General features: G+C 50.9%; 1 protein-coding gene across 3 annotated transcripts in view; it reads left to right on the top strand.

Annotated features, from left to right (window-relative positions):
- The window catches only part of CLIP3 (CAP-Gly domain containing linker protein 3), a 30,686-nt gene that overhangs the window by 3,607 nt on the left and 5,862 nt on the right, over positions 1-21,217 (top strand). Inside the window, exons 2-10 of one of the 3 annotated variants that reach the window (XM_045292779.1) lie at positions 1-142; positions 15,014-15,116; positions 15,558-15,666; positions 15,993-16,182; positions 18,731-18,870; positions 18,950-19,043; positions 19,237-19,398; positions 19,660-19,778; positions 20,461-20,697. In XM_045292779.1, the coding sequence (XP_045148714.1) occupies positions 64-142; positions 15,014-15,116; positions 15,558-15,666; positions 15,993-16,182; positions 18,731-18,870; positions 18,950-19,043; positions 19,237-19,398; positions 19,660-19,778; positions 20,461-20,697 (1,233 nt within the window). In that variant the 5' untranslated portion in view covers positions 1-63. Of the gene's footprint in view, positions 143-12,522; positions 12,596-15,013; positions 15,117-15,557; positions 15,667-15,949; positions 16,183-18,730; positions 18,871-18,949; positions 19,044-19,236; positions 19,399-19,659; positions 19,779-20,460; positions 20,698-21,217 lie in introns of those variants that run through there. The other 2 variants (XM_004715811.4, XM_045292780.1) reach the window with 2 other exon arrangements.

The raw sequence follows: 21,217 nt of genomic DNA, 5'->3' as shown, positions 1-21,217 counted from the left end.
GTATCTTCTGAGAGAACCTTCGGGTAGACTCAGCTACCAACCCTTCAGTTGGCAGCCAAACACATGAACCACTTGACCACCCAGTGTCTTCTAAAGAGGAGTGTTCACATCGTCAGTATCGCCAACAAGAGGAACAAACCGGTAAGAACAAGACCAAATTTGTCAGCGGTTTATGTGATACTCACTCTCCTCCTTTGCCCGTCGGCTGCTGTGATTCCATCTGAGAACCCCTCCTACTTATGCACCACCGTCAGGCGCCCCTCCGGCCCCAAAGCATTCATTGAGCAGAAAACTGAGTGCCATGGTCCCACTTAGCTGCAAAAGAGACCTGAAAGGCTAGTCTTTTAGCAGAGCACATTGTGGCTCCATTACAGCCAATTGAATAGTCGTTTGGCAATCCCTGCCAGGAAGGGGGTGGGGAGTGCTGCTGTAAGAGACTCAGAAAGAACCGGGCTGACGGGAGCATTTGGATTCCAGACAGAGGCTGCAGTGACTGCAGCCGTCAGAATAGATCCTCTGGCCCTGTGCCTTGAGGTTCTGCTCTCTGAGTGCCTTAGCCCTTCTCAGAGTCGTCATTGGTAACTTCTTTAGTTCGTTCCCTGGTGTGTATAGCCCAGTATTTTTATTATGCAAATGTGCTCCTATCTACAACAGAACAAAACACTACTCAGTCCAGAGCCTTCCTCATAGTGGTTCTGTCTGTGCCCGGTGTGGCAGCCAGACCCTCCACTTCGGTGGTTCTCCACCTTCCCAATGCTGTGACCCTTTCAGACAGTTCCTCATGGGGTAGTGACCCCCGACCATGAAATTCTTTTCATTGCTACTTCATCACTGTCATTTTGCTACTGTTAGGAATCGTTATGTAAATATCTGATATGCAGGATGTATTTTCATTGTTGCAAATTGAACATAATTAAACATAATTACAGCACAGTGATTAGTCACAAAAAATATGTAATTATACCTTGTGAAATATTTAATGTGTTTTCCGATGGTCTTAGGCGACCCCTGTGAAAGGGTCGTTCGCCTCCCAAAGGGAGCTGCTCTGCTTTACCAAGCATGGTGTCCTTATCCAAGGACCGGTCTTTCTGCGTAACACGTGAGACAGAGTTCTATCACCTTTGCTTCTAAGGCGCATTCTGGCACTCTGAGACAGATGTGTGTGTTCTTGGGCTGCCCACGGTACTTTCAGTAAGCTTTGTCAACACCATCATTCAAATGCAGCGGTTCTTCTCTGGGCGTCCTTCCTCAGAAGAGATGCTATTCTCCCTTTTCTTCCTGTATGAGTTTCCTGAAGCTGCAGTAACAAACTTTAGTGTCAGAACAGCAGACATCTAAGCGTTCACATTTGCACAGGTGAGAAATCCAAATCACTGTACTGACATGAAGGTGCTGGCAGGGCCACACTCCCTGGACGCATCTAAGGATGAATCTGTTTCTTCTTCCACCTTCCGGTGGCTGCAGGCTTCTCTGCCTTGGTGATCACATTGCCTTAACCTCTTCTGTCTCTGCTAATACATAGCTCCCTCTGCTTGTTTTGGGCATAGTTGTGGCTGTATTTAGGGCCCACCCAGAGAATCCAGAATGATCTCAAAAATCCGTAATTTACTCACATCTTTTATCAGGTACATTGACAGTTTCAAAAAATTAGGATATTGGAGGTGGGGCTGTTTTTAAGCCTACCGTGGTTACTAAAAGCTGCTATACTCTATTTGGAACCTCGTGATTTCTCACATATGTTCAACTGCAGCATGTCAGCTTACATGCGGTATGGTTGTTAGGCGCCATCAAGCCGGTTCCGACCCATGGCAACCCTATGCACAATAGCATGAAACACTGCAAGGTCTTGCTCCATCCTTATCGTTGTTCCTGTGCCTGAGCCCTTTGTTGTAGCCACTGTGTCCAGGACTGGTCTTTCCTGTATGATGCCCAAAGTACATGAACCAAAGCCTTGACACCCTTGCCTCTAAGAAGCATTCTGGTCATACTTCTTCCAGGACAGATTGGTTTGTCCTTTCAGCAGCCCATGATACTTTCAATATTCTTTCCCAGCACCACGATTCAAACACATCAGTCCTCCTTCAGTCTTCCTTATTCAGTCTCCACCTTTCACAGGCATATGGGCCAATGGAAAATACCATAGCTTGGGTCAGATGAACCTTAGTCCTCAAAGTAACATCCTTGCAACAGATGGGGCAGTTACATAATCTGGTGTCAATTGGAGGATTAAGAGTGAAGGGGTGGAGTCTAGCCTGTCAATCAGGATATAGCTAAGAGGCCTCTGTGTGGGCATGGCCTTCTCTTGAGGATTTTGGGAACCTTGTGTATTTCCTTCTTGGAAGCAGGAGACACTTTCTTTTGGCTCACTCCCTGCAAGACATTTCTGAGGAGAAGCCACATGAAAGTACCTTGAGGCAGTCAGAGTTTCAGAGCCAAAGTGTTAGAGTAAACCAGCCTCTAACAACCGCAGGGTCCATAGGCACAATTGTATGGTTATAATATATCAAGATCATAGTAAAGTCATAGGAGATAGGAGAGAGAGTGAAATAAAGGAGTCAGACACATTTCATGGTAGCATGCTCACCTCTGGGGCAGCCATGATCCCAGCAGCCAGGTCCAAGCAGAGAGAGTAGGGTCTTTACTATCTTGGGATATTTATAGGCAGCCATAAGACATGCATACTCAGTAGTTACATCTGTCACAAGGTGGGTGGTAATTACAGTAAGGTCCCTGAGCTCACAGGTGAGGAAACCTAATACCTGCATTGGGGGAAGGCATGAGGGGGATGGGTGCCGTGGTGGGAGGAGATAAGAATGTCTGCTTTTATAGGGAGGTAGAATCAACCATGTGCTCACTTTAAGACAGCATAGCTGTTAGGGGAGAATCTGTGGGAAGGACATTTAAAGCAGGATGATGTACTTGGACTTAATCTCTAACTTACCAAAGTGGTGGCTTTCCTATCGTGGAATACCAGCTTTCCAGATTCCCTCTGTTATAAGTTAGGGAATATAGTCCTCATCATATTTCCCTTAGTGTTAGTTTCCCACACGGAAGGAGCCATGTGGAGACCCCTGCCAGCACTGAGATGCTTACAGTGCCACTGGATCCACAAGATTTCAAACCCCCTGACCTGTGATCTTCCTGTATTTGGGGTCATTGCATGTGTTTTGTGAGTCTGAAGAGGACGTTATAGATTGGTATTGGACATATGGGCTAATATCAGACTTTTGGACTTGATCTGGACTGGGCTGGGATGTTTTCTCAATATTCAATTGCTCTTGTATATAAAGCTCTTTCTTATACACGTGAGTGTCTATGAATGCGTTTCTCTAATCAACCCAGACTAACACAACAGACTTTCCCAATGCAACTCATCTTTTGATCTCTTGACTGCTGCTTCCATGACCATTAATTGTGGATTCAAGTAAGACCAGATCCTTGACCATTTCAGCCTTTTATTTATCATGATGTTATCTAACAGTCTAGTTGTGAGGATTTTGGTCTTCCTTACATTGAGTTGTAATCCATACTGAGGGTTACAATCCTTGAGCTGTATTAGAGCTGTGTAATATTTCTGAGTGTGGGTTTGCTTATCTTTATTTGCCCTTTCCCCTACAGATGGCATTTCTCCCCAGTCTCTAACATTCATTGAACCCAGTTGTGGTCAGGTCAACTCCATGGCAAAGCAGAGCTAGTGTTCTGTGGGGTTTTCAGGGGCTGATTTTTCAATTAATTACTCTTTCTTTTTAACAGAACAGAAAGCTGGCCTCAGACTCACAGCTCTGGTATCTTGACAGGTTTTGATAATGATCCCTTTTGATTTTATGGTTGACTACTGTGGGTTGTGTTAAGTAGCATTCTCTATTTTATATTTAGGTTTTCTTTTTTCTTTTTAAATAAATCATTTTATTGCGGGCTCTTACAGCTCTTTTTAAAAAAAAATATTTTAATGGGGACTCGTATAATTCTCATCACAATCCATACATACATCCACTGTGTCAAGCACATATGTACATTCGCTGCCCTCATTCTCAAAACAATTGCCCTCCACCTCAGCCCTTAATATCAGTTGCTCATTTCCCCCCTCCCTCCCCACTCCACCCCTATATTTAGGTTTTCATATCCATTGCAATGGCTACACAGAATTCACAGACAAAATTTAAAATTAGAAGATTTATTATGGAAGTTAACAGGTTGTGGAAAGCAGGTTGTCCCCCCATATTATATGCCAAACCTAAGGTGCTGCTTGCTAACACATGGTCAATGACTATACACTTGGAGGCCAACTGCTTAAAGGGTATCTGCCTAAGGGTATGAGCCATTTATGTGAGATTATAAAGAGACTTTTCCCCTAGCTTTGTCTCCCCCAAAGATATGCCAGACATTAGAGGCTATTTGACAGCACATAGTGGGAGGTCAGATACATTTCTGCCTTCAGACTACTGTCTGGTCCTACCACAAATGGTGCCCAACGTGGGGTAGTAGGAAAAGAACTCTTTTGAGTTATAACCCATGTAGCAGTTGTATGACCCCACCGGAATGTAGAGTGAATTGGGAAACTGTGTGAATTGAGCATCCAATGTGGGGATTAGCAGATTAGTAGTGGAAACAGTGAATGAGTATATTAAAGAGGAGGAGGTAGTTAGTTTATTGTGCCAACCTGGCCAATAAACACATGTGGGGTTACTTGAAGGGCAGAGAGATGAATGGCTCCAGTGAGCCTCACCTTTCGAGTTCTCGGGTCTCTTGCTTTGTGATGGTCGCACCAGGGTGCAGCTACCTTAGTAGTTCCCTGCTTCAGCTGGCAAGGCTGACTTCCTGTAAGAAATCCTCAAGGAGAAGCCACATGGACCTACCCCGATGCAACCCTGGGTGCTGGAGCAGCCTGTGGAGACCGCTGCCAGAGCTGAGATGCTTACACATTCACTGATTCGGCTTTCCTCCTGCTGTCGGCATCATAGTGTGTGTTTTGTGAGATGGAGGAGGACTTTGTGGACTGTTGTTGGACATATGGATTAATGGGTTAATGTTGGACTTGTGGGCTTGGGCAGCACTGGGTTGGGATGTTTTCTTGATGCGCACTTAACCTTTATATAAAACTCTCTCTTGTACGTGAGTTTCTGTGGATTTGTTTCTCTAAGGTACCCAGACTGACACAGAGGACAATGGGGCAAGGTAAAAGTAAACCTGAAACTTATGGTACTACTCATCCACTTACTGAAAAGACAGGGTGTAAAAGTAAGGAAGCAAAAGATGCAGTGTTTTCTAAAAGTAATAAAAAGTTACAATCCATGGTTCCCAGAGGAAGGGACTTTTGATCTAGAGACCTGGGAGGAAGTCATTGTAAATTTAGAGAAAGCATACAGAGATGGGGAGAATATCCCTCCTTGTGGTGGAGACATGGCCTCTGTGGGTTCAAGTTAAGGTGGTTTTAAAACCTTGGCAGGAGGAAGAGAAAGAGAAGGCTTGTGTCTATCCAAATTTAGAAAAGCAAACTAAAGTCTCTTTGAATGAGCATGAATTGGGTGATGAAACTTTAGAAAAAATTGAAGAAGCAGGGATTGATTTGTTATGCAAGGCCTTCAATTCTAAAGGGAAATTCATGGCCAAAGCCTATATGCCCTCGGCGCGTGGTGGTGGTGGTGGTGGTGGGGACTGCAGCCTCCGAAGGTTTAAAGATGATAAAGCTCCAGAGGAAGCGAATTCCAAGACCCAGAGCAAGGGCATTCAGCTCTGTGGGTCAGCAAGCCGAACATCCTGGGTTAAGTGCCCAGAGGCACCCCACTCCACAGGCCAGCCTCCTGCCCCAAAGCATCCAGGTTTGCTTGAGTGGGCTGGGAAGTCCACCATTCAGTTTCATGCTCTGCTTCCTGGTTCTGTGGCTGCTGCTCCTCTGCTGTCTTTAGATCCAGGACATGCATTGTGCAGGGATCTCAGGTCCACAGGATGTGCTCCAGCCCTGACCCGGCCTCCCGCTTCCCAGAGGGCACGTTTCAAATGCAGCAGGATGGCATTCCAGGGAATCTTGTTCAAAACTACTCTTACCAATCCTATGAAGGCAATTCCTATCAATTTCTTCCCCACCTTCTTACCAGACAGGAAAGGTCTTATCATGCAGGAAAGGTCGTTTGAGACTGACTAGAAAGGTCACATAAAATAATTCAATGTTCCTGCATACTGTATGTGAAATTTATATCGCTTTGCTACTTTCCAAGGTAAAAAAAAAAAAGGCTTCTCTTTTGGATATCTTAGTTTAATAGTTAACAGTGGTCACTTGTAAAGAACATTAAGGAATCATGGAATAGACTGGCTATATTAGTTACCTGCATAACAAAATATTCCTAAATGTCCAAATTTAAAACAACAACCACTTGTCTGACAGTTTCTGGAGCTGCCACAGGACAAATGGGACAAAGCTTAAGGATGTCGCCCCCACCTCCCTTTGCTGCAAATGAGGCTGGAAAAAGAAATCTTCATTGTAGGCACTGTTTGGGCCAGGTCTGGACCATGCAGCCCCTTCCCCCAGCCTCTCAGAAAGACCGGTGACCTGCTGGACTTTGCAGTCCCTGACTCCAGCAGTCCAAGGAGCTTATCTCTCCTGGTAGGGTCCACACAGCCCCTTCCCCCACCTCTCAAAGCAAGAGCGGGACTGAGCAGCCTCTTCCTTGACATTCCAAGAAGCTGGTCTGTGAAGGACTCAGAGTGCAGCTGCAGCACCAGGAGGCCTCCCTTCTCATTGGCACAAACACCAGCAGCTCTCTCCACCTCATTTGCATATTTCCCTGACCCAGATCCTACAAATGTCCCACTGCCCCACCAATGGGCGCGATTTCCCTGATTTCCCTGACCTAACTCGGTGGGTCACGGAACTGCCCTGGAGCTCAAGATGCTTCTGTCCCTTCTCTGCCCTCCCTTCCCTCCCAGGAGCGCTTTCCCTCCCCTAATAAAGCCGCTCTTAACCTCACGTTCTTTTCTCAGTTGTATCTCTGTTCCGTGTCTCAGGGTTGACCTCTCGGGCACCTTTGGGCTCAACTCCAAACAAACAACTGTTTTACTCTGTACCAAACCCAGCTCCCTGCCATTGAATCCAACTGACTCATAGCGACCCCATAGGACAGGATAGAACTGCCTCTGTCAGTTTCAGAAACTGTAACTCTTTTGTTTTTCAACAGTTTTCCTAGCACTTCATCCACATGTCATAATTCAATAATTAATCATATCAAGAAGAGTTGTGCAATTGTCACCACATTCAATTCTAGAACAGTTTCTTCTTCCTTGTAGTCATCGTTATTCAGGTAATTACTTTTTCTCTAATTGTAGCAAAAATACACACAACAAAGCATTCTCCAATTCCACAACTTCTACATGTATAATTCAGTGCCATTGATTATACTCTTCGTGTTGTACAACCATTATTGATATCCTTTTCCAAATTATTTCAACACCATTGACATAGACTCAATGCCGCCTAAGCAACAACTCTTTCCCCTTCACCCATAGTAACTGTTGGTCAAGTTTGGTGGGTCTTTTTTAGTAGTTTTCTTGATATAGTATTCACATATCATTCACTTCCATGGTTTTGTTAGATCTCTCTCGTGGGAGACTCGATCCTTGGCTTTGTGTGAGAAAGAATTCACGCCAAAGCCTGGTTTGTGATCCAAGTGAGTTTATAGAGGATAGAAGTGGCAAAGATGCATGGGACCACAGCCTGGCTGCTCGGGGCCGCAGTCTGGCCAAGCTGCACTGTGTGTCGGACCGCTGGGAGAGAGCACCAGAGCAAACTTCTGGCTTTTCAGGGCCCCTTTGGGAGGCGTGGTCTACGGTACTGGTGAACCCCATTGGCTGAATTAGATTTACCAGGCCCAGAAGGGCCAATCCAGGTGTAATGCCCATCTAGGTGTACCACCCCTTCCTGGCTGAAACCTCTGAGTATGCGTAATGGACACCCCAGCCCCTGTGCTAGCTACCTAACATAGGTAGCTTTTTAATCGCTTTTAAAAAGAATTGTCTGTACAGCACGTCATCACGATCAGTTCTACTGCTCCCTTCCCCCTGTAACTTTTCCGAAGAGGGTAAAAACAGATGTTGAGGGCAAGTGGCCCTGTGGGATACAAAAGGGTTTCCCCCAGGTTGTTTCCATATTGTATGCCCAGCCTAGGACCTGCTTGCTAGGGCTTTGTGAGGTCAGCTGCGTAGAGGTGATCTTCCTAAGGCATCAGCCAGCTAGAGCAGCCAGACACTATTGTCTGCACCACCCTAGGTAGGGCCCACACCCTGCTGATAAGGATAGGGATTGTTTCTCTGAAGGAGAGCCCAGAGACAAGGTCAAGCCAACCCAAGGAGGATCAAGGTTAGGCTACCATCTTGAATCTAGGATCTGCCCATCTTGTCACATGGGCACCCCAGTCCCTCTCCTTCCTATTGCGTGTACACCCCTAAACTATCCCCCTCCCATTGCTTATATTGCCTATGGTACAACCCCTTCCTGTTACGTATGTGGTTACCTGTGATCAGGGGGCTTGCTCGCCCCCTAAGCGGATATAAGCCTTGATTAGAAATATACTCTCGGGGAACGATCACAAGGATCTACATATAACTTCCTCCCTGGGGAATGGACAACAGAAAAGTGGGTGATGGGAGATGGTGGACAATGTAAGATATGACAAAATAATTATTTCTAAATTATCAAGGGTTCATGAGGGAGGAGGGACTGGGAAAAACGAGGAACTGATATCAAGGGCTCAAGTAGAAAGCAAATGTTTTGAGAATGATGATGGCAACAAATGTACAAATGTGCTTGACACAATGGATGGATGGATAGATTGTGATAAGAGTTGTATGAGCCCCTAATAAAATGATTTAAAGAAAAAAGAAATATACTCTCTCCTCCCACCTTCATGTGGATCACCGAGAGGGTCTGAGGTGAGCATGCTACCATAAAATGTGTCTTGACTCCTCTCTATTTCATTTTATTTTATCCTCTCTCCTCTCTTCCTTGACTTCACTTCTATATTATAACCGTACAATTGCACCCACGGATCCCTCGGTTGTTAGAGGCTGGCTTACTCTGACGTGGCCCCAGGAATCAATGAGGAGCAATGGCGCATCTTTAGATGGGGCTGGATCGGATTCATCTCTGTCCCTTCCCACTGGGAAAGCTCTTCCTTGGCTCTTTGTTTGAAGACTTTTTGAGTAGACATGTTCAAGCATACACAAACGATAGAATTGCATAATGAGTTCTCATATACCCATTCATCCATTTCACCTGCGGCAGATATTTTGCTAGGCTTGTTTCACCACTGTCCCTTCCCCCCTACACACGCACACGTCCCTTGGATGCATTTTGTCGTCCAGTGTTTCCAAGCAAATGGCAGCTATCAGGTCTTCTGCCCATGGATATTTCAGAGGGTCTCTCTTTTAGAAGCATTCGTTGTCAGGTGCCGTGGGATTGATTCCAATTCGCAGTGACTCCATGTGACAGTGGATTCTACCCTCACCCCCACAGAACAGCTATGCTCTGGTGATCACATCACTAGCACACTCGGCTAGCCAATTTGCCTATGCTATGTGTTGTTATTGTTGAAAAACACACAGGAAGGCACACACCACTCAACCGTTTCTGCACAGACCACCTGGTGGCCTCAGTCACTTTCTCTGACTTGTTCAGCCATTCTGAGCCTGTTTTTCGGAATTGTTCCCCCCCATTTTGGACAACTCACGGTCCCCTAAGGTTCTTTTCTCACCTTTCCACTCCTCAGCGTGATCCCAAACGAGTACAGCTAGTTCTCCAGAGTGTGATGCTCAAGGTAGACATCTGTTTTTCATTACTTAAGCTAAATTATGGCCTGGTCTTTGAGAAGACATTATGGGGCATTTCTGCTGCTAGGTTTAAAGATGATCTCAAGGCAATAGCTTTGCGGGTCACTCAACCTCCATAGCTCTAAAAACATCTGGATTCCATGATTATTTGAATTTTATTTCTGCATGTTTCCTCTTTTGACCAGAATTTTTAAAAAACAGTTTTATTGGCACCGAATTCACATATCACACAACTCAATAGTTCAATTGTATCAAGAAGAGTTGTACAATCATCACGGCCATCAGTTTTAGAATGTATTCTTTTTTCTTATACTCACCGTTATTAGCTCCCCATTTCCCCCCAATTTCCCCTGCCACACCCCCAAGAAACCATGAATCCAGTTACTGTCTCTAGATCCACCCATCCTTGATTTCATATATTGATCAGAATTCTTTCATAGCAACACGTTCAGTCACAGTAGCCAGGCACCTCCAGTTCTTTTGGCAGGGGAGGCAGGAGTTCACAGGGCAGTCACTCGCACCTCTGGTTTCTTAGCCCATTCCTGACTCCTCCTCCTCCTGTTGCTCCAGGTGAATAGAGACCAAGGGCTCAGCCTCCAAAGGCTGCTTGCAAGCTTGCAAGACTGCAGGAACTTCTCCATGATCCCGGAAATAGAATAGACAAGCACCAAATAAGTTCATTAGGCCAACTAACCGGGATGCCCCATGAAACCATGATCCTAGACCTCCAAACCCAAGACCCAAAGCCCATGAGGTAGTTGGTTCTAAATAGGTCTGATCACAACTTTTGTTAATTCAGCTTTTTACAGATATACAACTTGTCCACAACACGTACACCCATCGGCTATGTGTCCTTGCCTCAGCTGCCAACTTCCGAAGAAGCTAAGGCTGAGTTGGGGGTGGTGCCCTCCCTTTATCTGGCAACCAGAACCATGCCCAACAGCCACCAGCAGCTGCCAGCCCGCACGCCCACACCTGGCCTCTGCCTCAAGAGCGCCTGCATCTGGGTCCTCATCCTGTTGGATCTTCACAGAGGATAAGATCAAAGCCCTTATTAAGGCAGCGGGGTGAATGTTGGCACTTTCTGGCCTGGCTTATTCACAAAGGCCTTGGCCAATGTCAACATCGGGAGCCTTGTCTGCACTGTAAGAGCTGGTGGGTCTGTCCCAGCAGTTGGCACCACCCAGCAGCGGGCCTGCTCCCTCCCCTGTAGCCATCTCAGCGGAGAACAAAGTGGAGGCAAAGACAGGAGAGCTGGCAGCGGGTGATGATGACATGGGCTTCGGTCTTTTTGACCAGGCCTCTTTTTGTACCATGTTCAAGAAAAAGCTGAACTCCTAAAGAATAAATAAAGGCTGTGTAGCCCTACCCTTAATCAATGCATTTTTTTCTGGACTATAAACCAAAATTCAGTACCCATAAACAATAACTATCCCCTTTCCTCCCCCTCCCACCCCTGGTTGCTGCACACTTATCTTCTTATGAAGTGATCAGACGGCTTTGCCCTGTCATCTTTCCGGAAGCAAATCCACAGTTCTTTACGCCCATGGAGCTGCTGGCGGGGGGTTCAATGGCTGACCTTTCAGTGAGCAGCCAGGTACTCAATCACAGCCCCATTGTAGATACCTTTTAGAAGCAAAGCCATCACCATGACCATGGCTAGCAAAATAATTGCATATATCATCTAACAGAACCTATGTTCAAGTTTGCCCTCACCCAAATCTCACTCCTTTCAAGTGGCTTCTGACTGCTAGAAACCCCACAGGGCAGGATCGAACTTCCTTGTGAGTTTCTGAGCCTGTGACTTGGCAGGAGTAGAAAGCCCCTTCTTTCTCCCAAGGAGCGGCTGGTGGTTTTGAACTGCTGACCTTGTGGTTAGTGGTCCACTGTATAACCCACTATGCTACCAGGGTTCCTTATCTTCAAGGTTCCCTTTGTGCAGAAGGGTTTGTTACAAACCTGCATTGGCCTCTTTGTCCTTCTTATGCTTGTTTGTGGGAGAAACTTTGGCACTTGATTGTAGGATTTCTCAAGGAGCCCTGGGGGTGAGAGGGTTATAGGTTGGGCTGCTAACTACAAGGTCAGGAATTCGAAACCACCAGCTGCTCCACAGGAGAAAGATGAAGCTTTCTGCCCCTTTAAAGAGTGACCGTCTTGGAAACTCATGGGGGCAGGTCAGTCCTGTCCTACAGGGTCACAAGGAGCCAGAATGAACTGGGTGGCAGTGAATTTCGTCCCTAGAACACCCGTCATCCCATTCTCCTGGGTCCTAGGCCCTGCCACCCTCAGCTTGAATGCACTCAGTTAGACACCTTAGAGCAGAACAAGAATTTGTGTAGGGAGATTTGTATTTGACTCTGAAGAGACACCCACATGAGGGCTTTGAACCGGTTCATCCTGGCTCAGTCATGGTTGAGGAGCAAACATCACAAGGGACTGGAGTTTTTAAAATGTGAGCGAGTGAATGGTCATGTTAACTGGAATGGGGGGGGAAATTACATATGTCGAAGCCCTGCTAGAAACCGAGCCCTCTCCAGAAAACCAGGGCAGTGTGCACAGTGCATTGCAACCGATCTCCTGATCGAGGGAGTCCGAAACACAAGCCCCCGACGCAAAGATGGCTGCTGTGATGACATCCCATTCTCTCTCCGTCCACCCCAAACCCACTTCCACCGAGTCAGGAGTCAATTCTCACTCTTACTATCTTCAGATAAAATTCCGGAGGCTGATAAATGTTTATGAGCGCAGGCGCCTCATTTCTCCTTTGGAATGGCAGGTGAGTTTGAACTGCTGATCTTGCCGTCCGCAGTTCAATGCCAACTTAACAGCATCACCTGTATGTAACCTCAGTATGTAACCCTGGGCTCCACTCAAACACCAAACACAGGCTCTCCAGTCTATTCCAACTCATTGTGATCCTAGAGGACAGGGTAGAACTGCCCCTGTGGGTTTCTGAGACCCTTAATCTTTCTTGGAGTAGAAAGCCTCACCTTTCTCCCACAGAGAGACTGGTGATTTTGAATTGCTGACCTTTTGGTTAGCCCAACACATAACCACTATGCCACCAGGGCTCCTTAGGGCTCCCTACTCCTGACCATAAGCCAATGTCATACACCAGGTTCCAGGAAGGGATCCTATGCCTCTTCTAAGTCTCCTATTCCAGGATTTACATTGGGATCTGTTCCAGCTTTGCTCTGTTGGGCACGACTGAACCCATGGTCCAACCTGGTGCTTAGCTGGGATATAGCGGTACACCAAGATGCCAACTCACTGCCTTTGAGTAGAGTCGATGCTGACTCCTAGCAACCCTGTGGGGCAGGGTCAAACCGCTTCTCTAGGTTTCTAAGACTGTAACTCTTGATGGGAGCAGAAGGCCCTGGGGTTCTCCCAAAGAGCAGTTGGTGGTTTCAAACTACAGACCTTGCAGCTAGCAGCCCACCCTGTAAGCACTCCGCCACTGGGATTCCGAGCCCAACAAGAAGTCATCAGATTAAATGAAAATATCATTGAGAGGAAATGAGGCTTGGATGGGGGGCTTCTCTAGGGAGACACCTGTGAGCAGAGACGTGGATGACCAGTTGGCCAGGAAGGCGTGTTGGCCAGTAGTGTTCCAAGCAAAGCCAACAGCCCCAGTCTCCAGGGTAGCAAGTCGAGGAGGGCACTGTGGCTGCGGATGAAATTAAAACGGGGAAGAGAGAGAGGTGTGTGTGTGTGTGTGTGTGTGTGTGTACGTACAATTAGCAGATAGGAGAGCAGAGAAGGTCTATGGACCAGACACTAGTAGGTAAAAGCCTAAATGAGGGACCCCTGCAGGTATCTGGTGGCGAGCGTTTCAGGAAGGTGCAGCATGAAAGGGGGCTGGGGTGAGGAAGAGCAGAGGACCAGCAGAGCCAGGGTAGAGTGAGTGAGGGGGCCTGCAGGGAAAGGTGAGCCCTTGAGATTGGAGAGACGACAGGGGCCAGTTCCCACATGGTCCGGTGTGGTGAAGACATTGGCTTTTCCCTGGAACGAGGGGCAGCAACAGGAAGCCTCCTGTTGGACCCTGATCTGATAAGTCTTAGGAGGTCCTCAGAGGGAGCCCTGGTGACATAGTGGTTATGCATTGGGCTGCCACCTGAAAGGCCAGCAGTTCAAAACCACCAGCCCCTCTGAGGGAGGAAGGGACTCTCAGTATGTACAGCCTTGGACACTCACAGGGGCAAGTCTGTCTTGTCCTACAGGGCTGCCATGAGAGGGCATCGGCTCGATGACATGAGTTTGGTTTTTGGTTTTGTAGCTGCAAAGTAAGGAACCAAATCTCAACAGTGGAGTCTTGTGGCAGAGTGGGCTCTGAGTTGGGCTGCTAACCTCAAGGTCAGCGGTTTGAGCCCAGCAGCCACGTTGAGGGACCAAGATGAGGTTTTTCTGCTCCTGGAAAGATTTACAGCCTCAGGAACCCACAGGGGCACTTTTACTCGGTCTTCTAGGGTTGCTCTGGGTCACAATTTACTCCATGGTAGTGGGTTCAGTTTTTGTTTGGTGGGTGCATGTAAGAAGCCCTGAGAGTGTTGTGGGTTAGACAGTGGACTGCTAACTGGGAAAGGTTGGCAGTCAAACCCACCCGCTGCTCCAAACAATGAGAAAAACAAGGCTGGCTGCTCCTGTAGAGATGTTCGGGTCTCAGGAAGCCTACGTAGGGTTGCTGTGAGTTGAAAACAACTATGAGCTGGCATACCCTGGTGGTGTAGTGATTAAGCGCTGGGCTGCAATCTGAATGGTTGACAGTTCAAACACCCCAGCAGGTGTCTCAGAACCCCACAGGGGGTCACCATGAGTCAGCATTGGCTGGAGGCAGAAAGCGTGAGCTGGAATTGGCTAGATGGAAGGGGCCATTTTGGTAGCTGCCTGCAGAGAACAGACTGCAGGGAGTGGGGTAGAGGAAGAGGCTGTTATAATAGTGCCTCAGGAAGAGAGCAGAAGATGGACCGAGGTGCCAGGTGCCTCTCATCAGAGGCGGGATCTGTTTTGGATGCTGGGATTGCCCAGTAGACTGATGAGCCACCTAGACCTGCTCAGCCCGTGTGATTATCAGTCGTGTGGGGACACATCCTAGCAGACAACTCAGCCCAGTTCAATGGCCAAGCCAGTCCAATGGTGAGGGAGGCCAGGGCCCCTATGCGGCTTCTAGAGAACAGGTTCTGAGGGCTGTTCTCCAGGCACCCCCGAGACCATGGAGCGTGGAGATGGTCTAACTCAGCTGCTGCCTCACTGCCTGGTTCACATCGGAGCTCCTGCACTCACCTGCTGTGGGCCCTTGGGTAAGGGCCTTGCCTTCCCTGGGCTTCGCAAGTGCTGTATGAGCATTGCACGATCACGTCCCTCCTCAGAGAAATAACTCCAACCACTACCACACACACAGACCCCTGCCCTAACCGGTCAGGCTTTCAGGTCTAGAGGAAGATAGACGCCCTGGGGTGGGGGCCCTCCTCCCCGCCCCTCGTTTTCTGTCCTTGTGTCTCCTTCGAGCCTCTGTGCCTGCGTGCCTCCCAGCCGTCTCCGTGGACGTCTGTCCCCCGTGTCCATCTCCGTCCCGTCGTGTCGTCTCGTGTCATCACCGTCCCGTCGTGTCGTCGTCGTCGCTGCCTCTAGCCTCTTCCATCAATGCAAGCGACTCCCAGGATCTCCGCCCCCGCGCCTGGTGGGGGGTAACAGGCGCATGCGCAGTCGCGCCTCTCCCTCGCCACCCCCATCTCCTCCAGGCGTCGGGGCCTTGTCCCCTTCTCTCTGCCTCCCATCACATCCCTGGAGCCCCGTGACTCCCACGGACGGCCCGGTCTCGGCTGTGCACTGCAGCCCCGGCTGCCGGAGGTAAGGTGCGGCGCCCAGCACCGCACGGAGAAGGGGAGGGGCGAAGCATCCTGCATCTGAGATAAACAAACCGGGGAGCGGGTGGAGAAGAATGGGGGGCTGGGCCCACATACCCGGGCCTCGGGTGGGGAGTGGGAGCCCCCGTCGGGAGCCCCTTCGGGGCGCTCTGGATGCACGGCTGGGGGGCGGAGGCCCGGGGGAGGGATGGGGGAGGGTCGGAGCTTCTGGGAGCTGGGACCCCGGAACCCGGGGACTGTCCTCTCTAGCCCGTCTCTGCCGCCAGGGATTGCCTGCAGGCCGCCCCAGCTGGACCCCCGCCCCTCCAGGGGCCACGCAAGACCATGACGAAGACAGATCCTGCCCCCATGGTCCCACCGCCCCGAGCAGAGGAGGAAGAGGAGGAGGAGGAAGAGGAGGAGGAGGAGACCGCCCCGGAGGTCCCCAGCCCCACCCAGGAGCGCAGGCAGAAGCCGGTGGTGCACCCCTCGGCGCCAGCCCCGCTCCCCAAGGATTATGGTAACCATTCTCCACACCCATGAATCTGGCCTGGAGCCTTGAGTGGCAGGGAGGCTGGGCTGGAGGTGATGGTGGAGGGGTTCTGGGGGCGGGGAAGGGTGAACGCCCCCTACCTACTGGGGGGCTGGAATTGGGATAACCCTAATCTTTGAGTCATGACAGGGCATTCGATCTTTTGGTCATGCAGCAAACAGTAGCTGAAAACCTGCTGTGACCTCCAACTCTGGGCTAAGAGCAGGGGCCATAGCACAGCGACAGAGGGACCCCACTTTTGTCTGTCCGAGAACTCATAGGCTTTCATAACAAACACACAAATAAGCATACACAGATAAATCTTTTAATTACAAGGCCTGAGGAGTATCGATTTACCAAGAACAGGAGTAAGCAAAGGTAGTTTTTCTGCTTTTAATTAAGACATGGTTTCCATGAGGCAGTAACATTTGAAGGGGTCTGAGGGTGAACTGGGAGGTAGCCTGGGTAAAGGTGAGGGAGGAAGGGAATCTCAGGAGAGGGAGCCCTGGAGCAAGGACCCTGAGGTGGGAGGGCGTGGAGCTGAGCGGGTGGCCCCTCAGAGATGGAAAATGTCCAATCATGCAGTGTTTACCAAGTGCCACTCTGTGAGAAGCTTTCTGCTGGGTGATGGGCATTGTTTCATCGTGAGTGATCCAGGAGGATCCCTGCTTTCAGGAGAGAAGGCCAGAAGCGGAGAAGCAGGTGGACAGAAACAGCAGCTGCATCTGGATGGGGCGAGCTGAGAAAGAAAGGACAGGTGTAGACAGGCCAGCACACGGTTGGTGGGCAGCTGCTGGAGACCCCGTGCTCCGGTCTGGTCACTCTGAGGAGGTGGTACCTCCGCTGAGACCTAGAGTATACTGGTAACAGCTCCCTCTGGCTACTGAGTAGAGAGCTCTGGAACTCAGCCGGAGTTGGGTACAGGAGAAGTTTTAGAAGACCCTGGCTGAGGGTTCCCAATCATGGTGAGGCTTGGAGAGGAGGCACCTGCCAGGGTGGGGCAGGGAGGATGCCATTTGCGGGCACTTTACCCAGCAGAGGTGACTGAAAGAGTCCACACATTGATGTCAGTCTGATTGAGAAAAAAAAAAATTCAGGAGCTCCGGATGGGGGAGTCTATGGTCCATGGGAAGAAGGTCTAGGCTAGGGCATCCCTACTCCCTCTCAAGGAATTTTGTTTGAAGAGCACAAAGGGTTTGATTCCCGTGTGAAGGAATCTGGAAGTGTGGTTTAGGGCACAGGGACGGCTAGAGTGGGCTCTATGAAGGAGCCATGTGTCCGTTTGTACTATGACAGTCGAAATCGAGCCGGTCTAACAGACATAAGGGCCCTCTGCTGGGGAATGGGAGTCCCTTGTCGTTAGCCAAGACCCAGGGCTGGGGGCCAGAGGCCCACAGGGACCTGGGAACTTCTAGGCACTGGGGATGAGGCAGTGAGGAGGGCAGAAAAGAAACATGGTGTTCACATTCGAATGAGGGAGTCGATGCTGAAGGAGGAGAGAGAGGGAGAGAAAGGGGCAGTGGGGGGAGGAAGAGAGGAAGGGACAAAGGGGTGAGGAGTCGACCAGTTAGCTGAAGCAGAGCTGTGCGAAGGCGGGTGAGCGAGGCCTGCACAGCCTTGTGAAGACCTGGAGGAAGGCCCCACGGCTTCCTCGTGCAGTGGGGGTCAGCGAGGGCAGAGGCTGGCAGGAGGTAGAACGTCCCGGCACACCGAGGGGCAGAGGAGCCAGTGCGTCTAGAGGGGAGTGCTTGTGGAGGGCCTGTGTGCGTGCGCCGGGAAGGACATTTGTTTGTATTCTGAGTGCAGTGGAAGCCAGGGGCAGGTTCTGCGTCAAGGCAGATGGTAGCATGAGTTGGGTTTTACAGGGAGCACGGGGACTAATCCCTGGTCACACTGCCTACCTGGCACACCCCTGAGCTCTGTGATCCAGCTGTCACCTTCCCTCACGCATCACCCACTGCGTTCCTGCCCCAAGTCACAGAGAGCAACCACGCCCACCCCTGCTCCCACCCCTCGGGTCTCTCCAAGGGAGAGGCAGCTCCCCTGGGTGTGGCTTTCACTGGCCACGGGTTGGATCCTGCGCACAAGGACATTTTCTGTGGACTGCAAAGAATTTAGAAACTTGGGAGACTTTCCTGGAAAGCCAAGATTTCTGGCATTGTCATGTGTCCTTAATAGCTTCAGACAAACGGGGCCCACCCTCTGAGAAGGCAGCGGTGGGCCAGAGCCGTGGCAGCCCCCTTTGGTATTCAGAGTCTGGGCTCCTTGTTGCTGTATTGTGTCGAGGGGTGGGGCTTGCTCTCCGGGGATTGTCTGACCCTCCTGCTCTTCACGACACATGTGAACATATGTCCAGATGTGTATGTGAAATGCCCCGATGTAAAAACCTTATACTGGCCACACAAAGAGTGCCTGCGGATTAACACTGGCCCATGGGCCACCCTATGTGAGCAAGTCTTAGAGGCCAAACCCTCAAGTTCCCTTGCCTCAGGATGGTCAACTTGCTGGAAGTGACTTTTGGCTCTCATCACCCCAGCCTTCACCTTCTTCGACCCCAATGACCCGGCGTGCCAGGAGATTCTGTTTGACCCCCAGACCACCATCCCCGAGCTGTTCGCCATTGTGCGCCAGTGGGTGCCCCAAGTGCAGCACAAGATTGATGTCATTGGCAATGAGGTAAGCGCCCCGGGCAAGCCCAGGAGGGTAGGGAAGGGCCCTCCAAGTGTCTGGCTAACCCTGTGTCTTGAACGCCCAGATTCTGCATCGAGGCTGTCATGTGAATGACCGGGATGGGCTAACGGACATGACGCTGCTCCATTATGCCTGCAAGGCGGGGGCCCATGGAGTTGGTGAGGGCCCCGACTCCCAGATCCCCACTTCTCAGATCCCCACAACACCCTGCAAACCCACATCCTAAATTCACATTCTCAATCTGAGCCTGAGCCCCCAGAATGCCACCCCTGAGGCCCGGGTCCTCCCCCTGCCCTGGGGCCCAAGTTCTGAGCGAGGGGCCTCAAGTTGACCTGGAGGACCATCACACAGGGGACCCCGCAGCGGCTGTGCGCCTGTCGCAGCAGCTGCTGGCGCTGGGGGCCGACGTGACCCTGCGCAGCCGCTGGACTAACATGAACGCACTTCACTACGCGGCCTATTTCGATGTGCCGGACCTGGTGCGCGTGCTCCTCAAGGGGGCCAGGCCACGAGGTGGGGCCCCCCAGAGGGAGAAGGGCTGGATGGAGCCGATGGGTCGGGGGGAGTTGTGAAGGAGGCAGGGCAAGAGCTGATGGGCAGAACTGAAGCCTGGTGAGGTGGGGGTGGGGGGAGGCACGGGGCCACCACGTTCCTCAGGGGTCGTCCGGCTAGGGGAACAGCAGAGAAGGGGGAGGTGGGGGCCCTGGGGTGGGTGGGGCTCTGTATCCCCAGTGTCATTGCTCAGCCCAAGCCCTTCTGTTGCCTCCCACCCAGTGGTGAACTCCACGTGCACTGACTTCAACCACGGCTCAGCCTTGCACATCGCAGCCTCCAACCTGTGCCTGGGCGCCGCCAAGTGTCTGCTGGAGCATGGTGCCAACCCCGCACTTAGGGTAACTGTGTCCTGGCCTTGCCCCATTGCCCCGTTGCCCCTGGGCTGGTTAGCAGGGTTCAACCGAGGGATGGGGGGTGGAGGGGAGAGGGCGCCCAGGAGGGTCCCGTGAAGCCGGCTGTGCTAACAGCCCTGTAAAACAGGTTTTACAGAGAGCAAACTGAGGCTGAGAGATCAAGGGACTTGCCCAGAATTCATTTAGAAATAGGAGCTTTGACTCCCGATGCAGGTGTCACAAAGCTTATCTCCCAGACCAATCTGCTTGTGTTCTGGGCCTGGGTATTTTGTAGTGACATGCTGTTTCCCCGCAAAGCCCTGATTACCCAGAGGCCCCGAGTTTGACCCCTGACCCTGTAGCACACGAGCCCACGCTCAGTACTTGTGTCTCCAGTGGCACCATTTTAGCCTTGGAGTTTGGGGGCGTGGCCTCCCATTCCCTAATAGCTTCATGGCTGTCCCACCCTCAATTCCCCGACACACATCCCCAGTCAAGGGCTCACGTATACACTCCTCCGGGGATGTGGCCTGGACCTCTGTGACCGGTCCCTTTTTATTCCCACCGTGGCCACCTTGTCTCCTCTTAGCGTCATCCCAGATGCCAGCGCTCTGGACAGAGCTGGGCCTCCCTGGAGGTACTGCCTGTGTGATTCAGTCTCAACCTTTTCTCTTCCCTTGGGCCCCAGAACCGGAAGGGACAGGTCCCGGCCGAGGTGGTCCCAGACCCGATGGATATGTCCCTGGACAAGGCAGAAGCAGCGTTGGTGGCCAAGGAGCTGCGGACCCTGCTGGAGGAGGCGGTGCCACTGTCCTGTGCCCTCCCCAAGGTCACGCTGCCCAACTACGACAACGTCCCGGGCAACCTCATGCTCAGTGCGCTGGGCCTGCGCCTGGGGGACCGCGTGTTGCTCGATGGCCAGAAGGTCAGCGCGTGAGGGACAGGGTGGGGGAGGTGGGGAGGACTCACCCCCCTCATCCCTCAGAGCTGGGTCCCCGGCAGCATGCAGACTCCTTTTTGTCTGCCCTCCCACCACCATCGCTCATCTCCGTGGCTCTGGGAGTGCCCGGACTGGTCATGGCGAGGAGCACCTCTGGGCACCTGACTGTCCAGCAGGCTCTTGGAGTGGTCCCTCCTCCACTACCAGAGTTCGGGGGCGTACAGGTTGGAAGGACGAGGATGGGGTGGAGTACCCACCCACATTAAAGATGAGGCATGAACCAGGGGAAGGGAAGGAGAGAGGGGTCTCAGGTAGGCATAGCCTTGAAGTCGAGAGATCTTATTCTAAGGGTCATTCACTTCTGGTGTCCCCCAGGCTACGCCAGACCCAGCCCTGCTCTCCTGGAGCTCCGTTTGTACAGTGAACCCTCGTTTATCGCGGTTAATCGGTTCTAGACCCTACCGTGATAAATGAAATTCCGCGAAGTAGGATTCCTTATTTGTAA

This window comes from Echinops telfairi, unplaced genomic scaffold (genome assembly GCF_000313985.2).
Source record: "Echinops telfairi isolate 266 unplaced genomic scaffold, ASM31398v2 ScPeMD7_655;HRSCAF=1070, whole genome shotgun sequence".
NCBI classification, from domain to species: Eukaryota; Metazoa; Chordata; class Mammalia; order Afrosoricida; family Tenrecidae; genus Echinops; species Echinops telfairi.
This window is presented reverse-complemented; position numbering and strand designations above follow the sequence as displayed.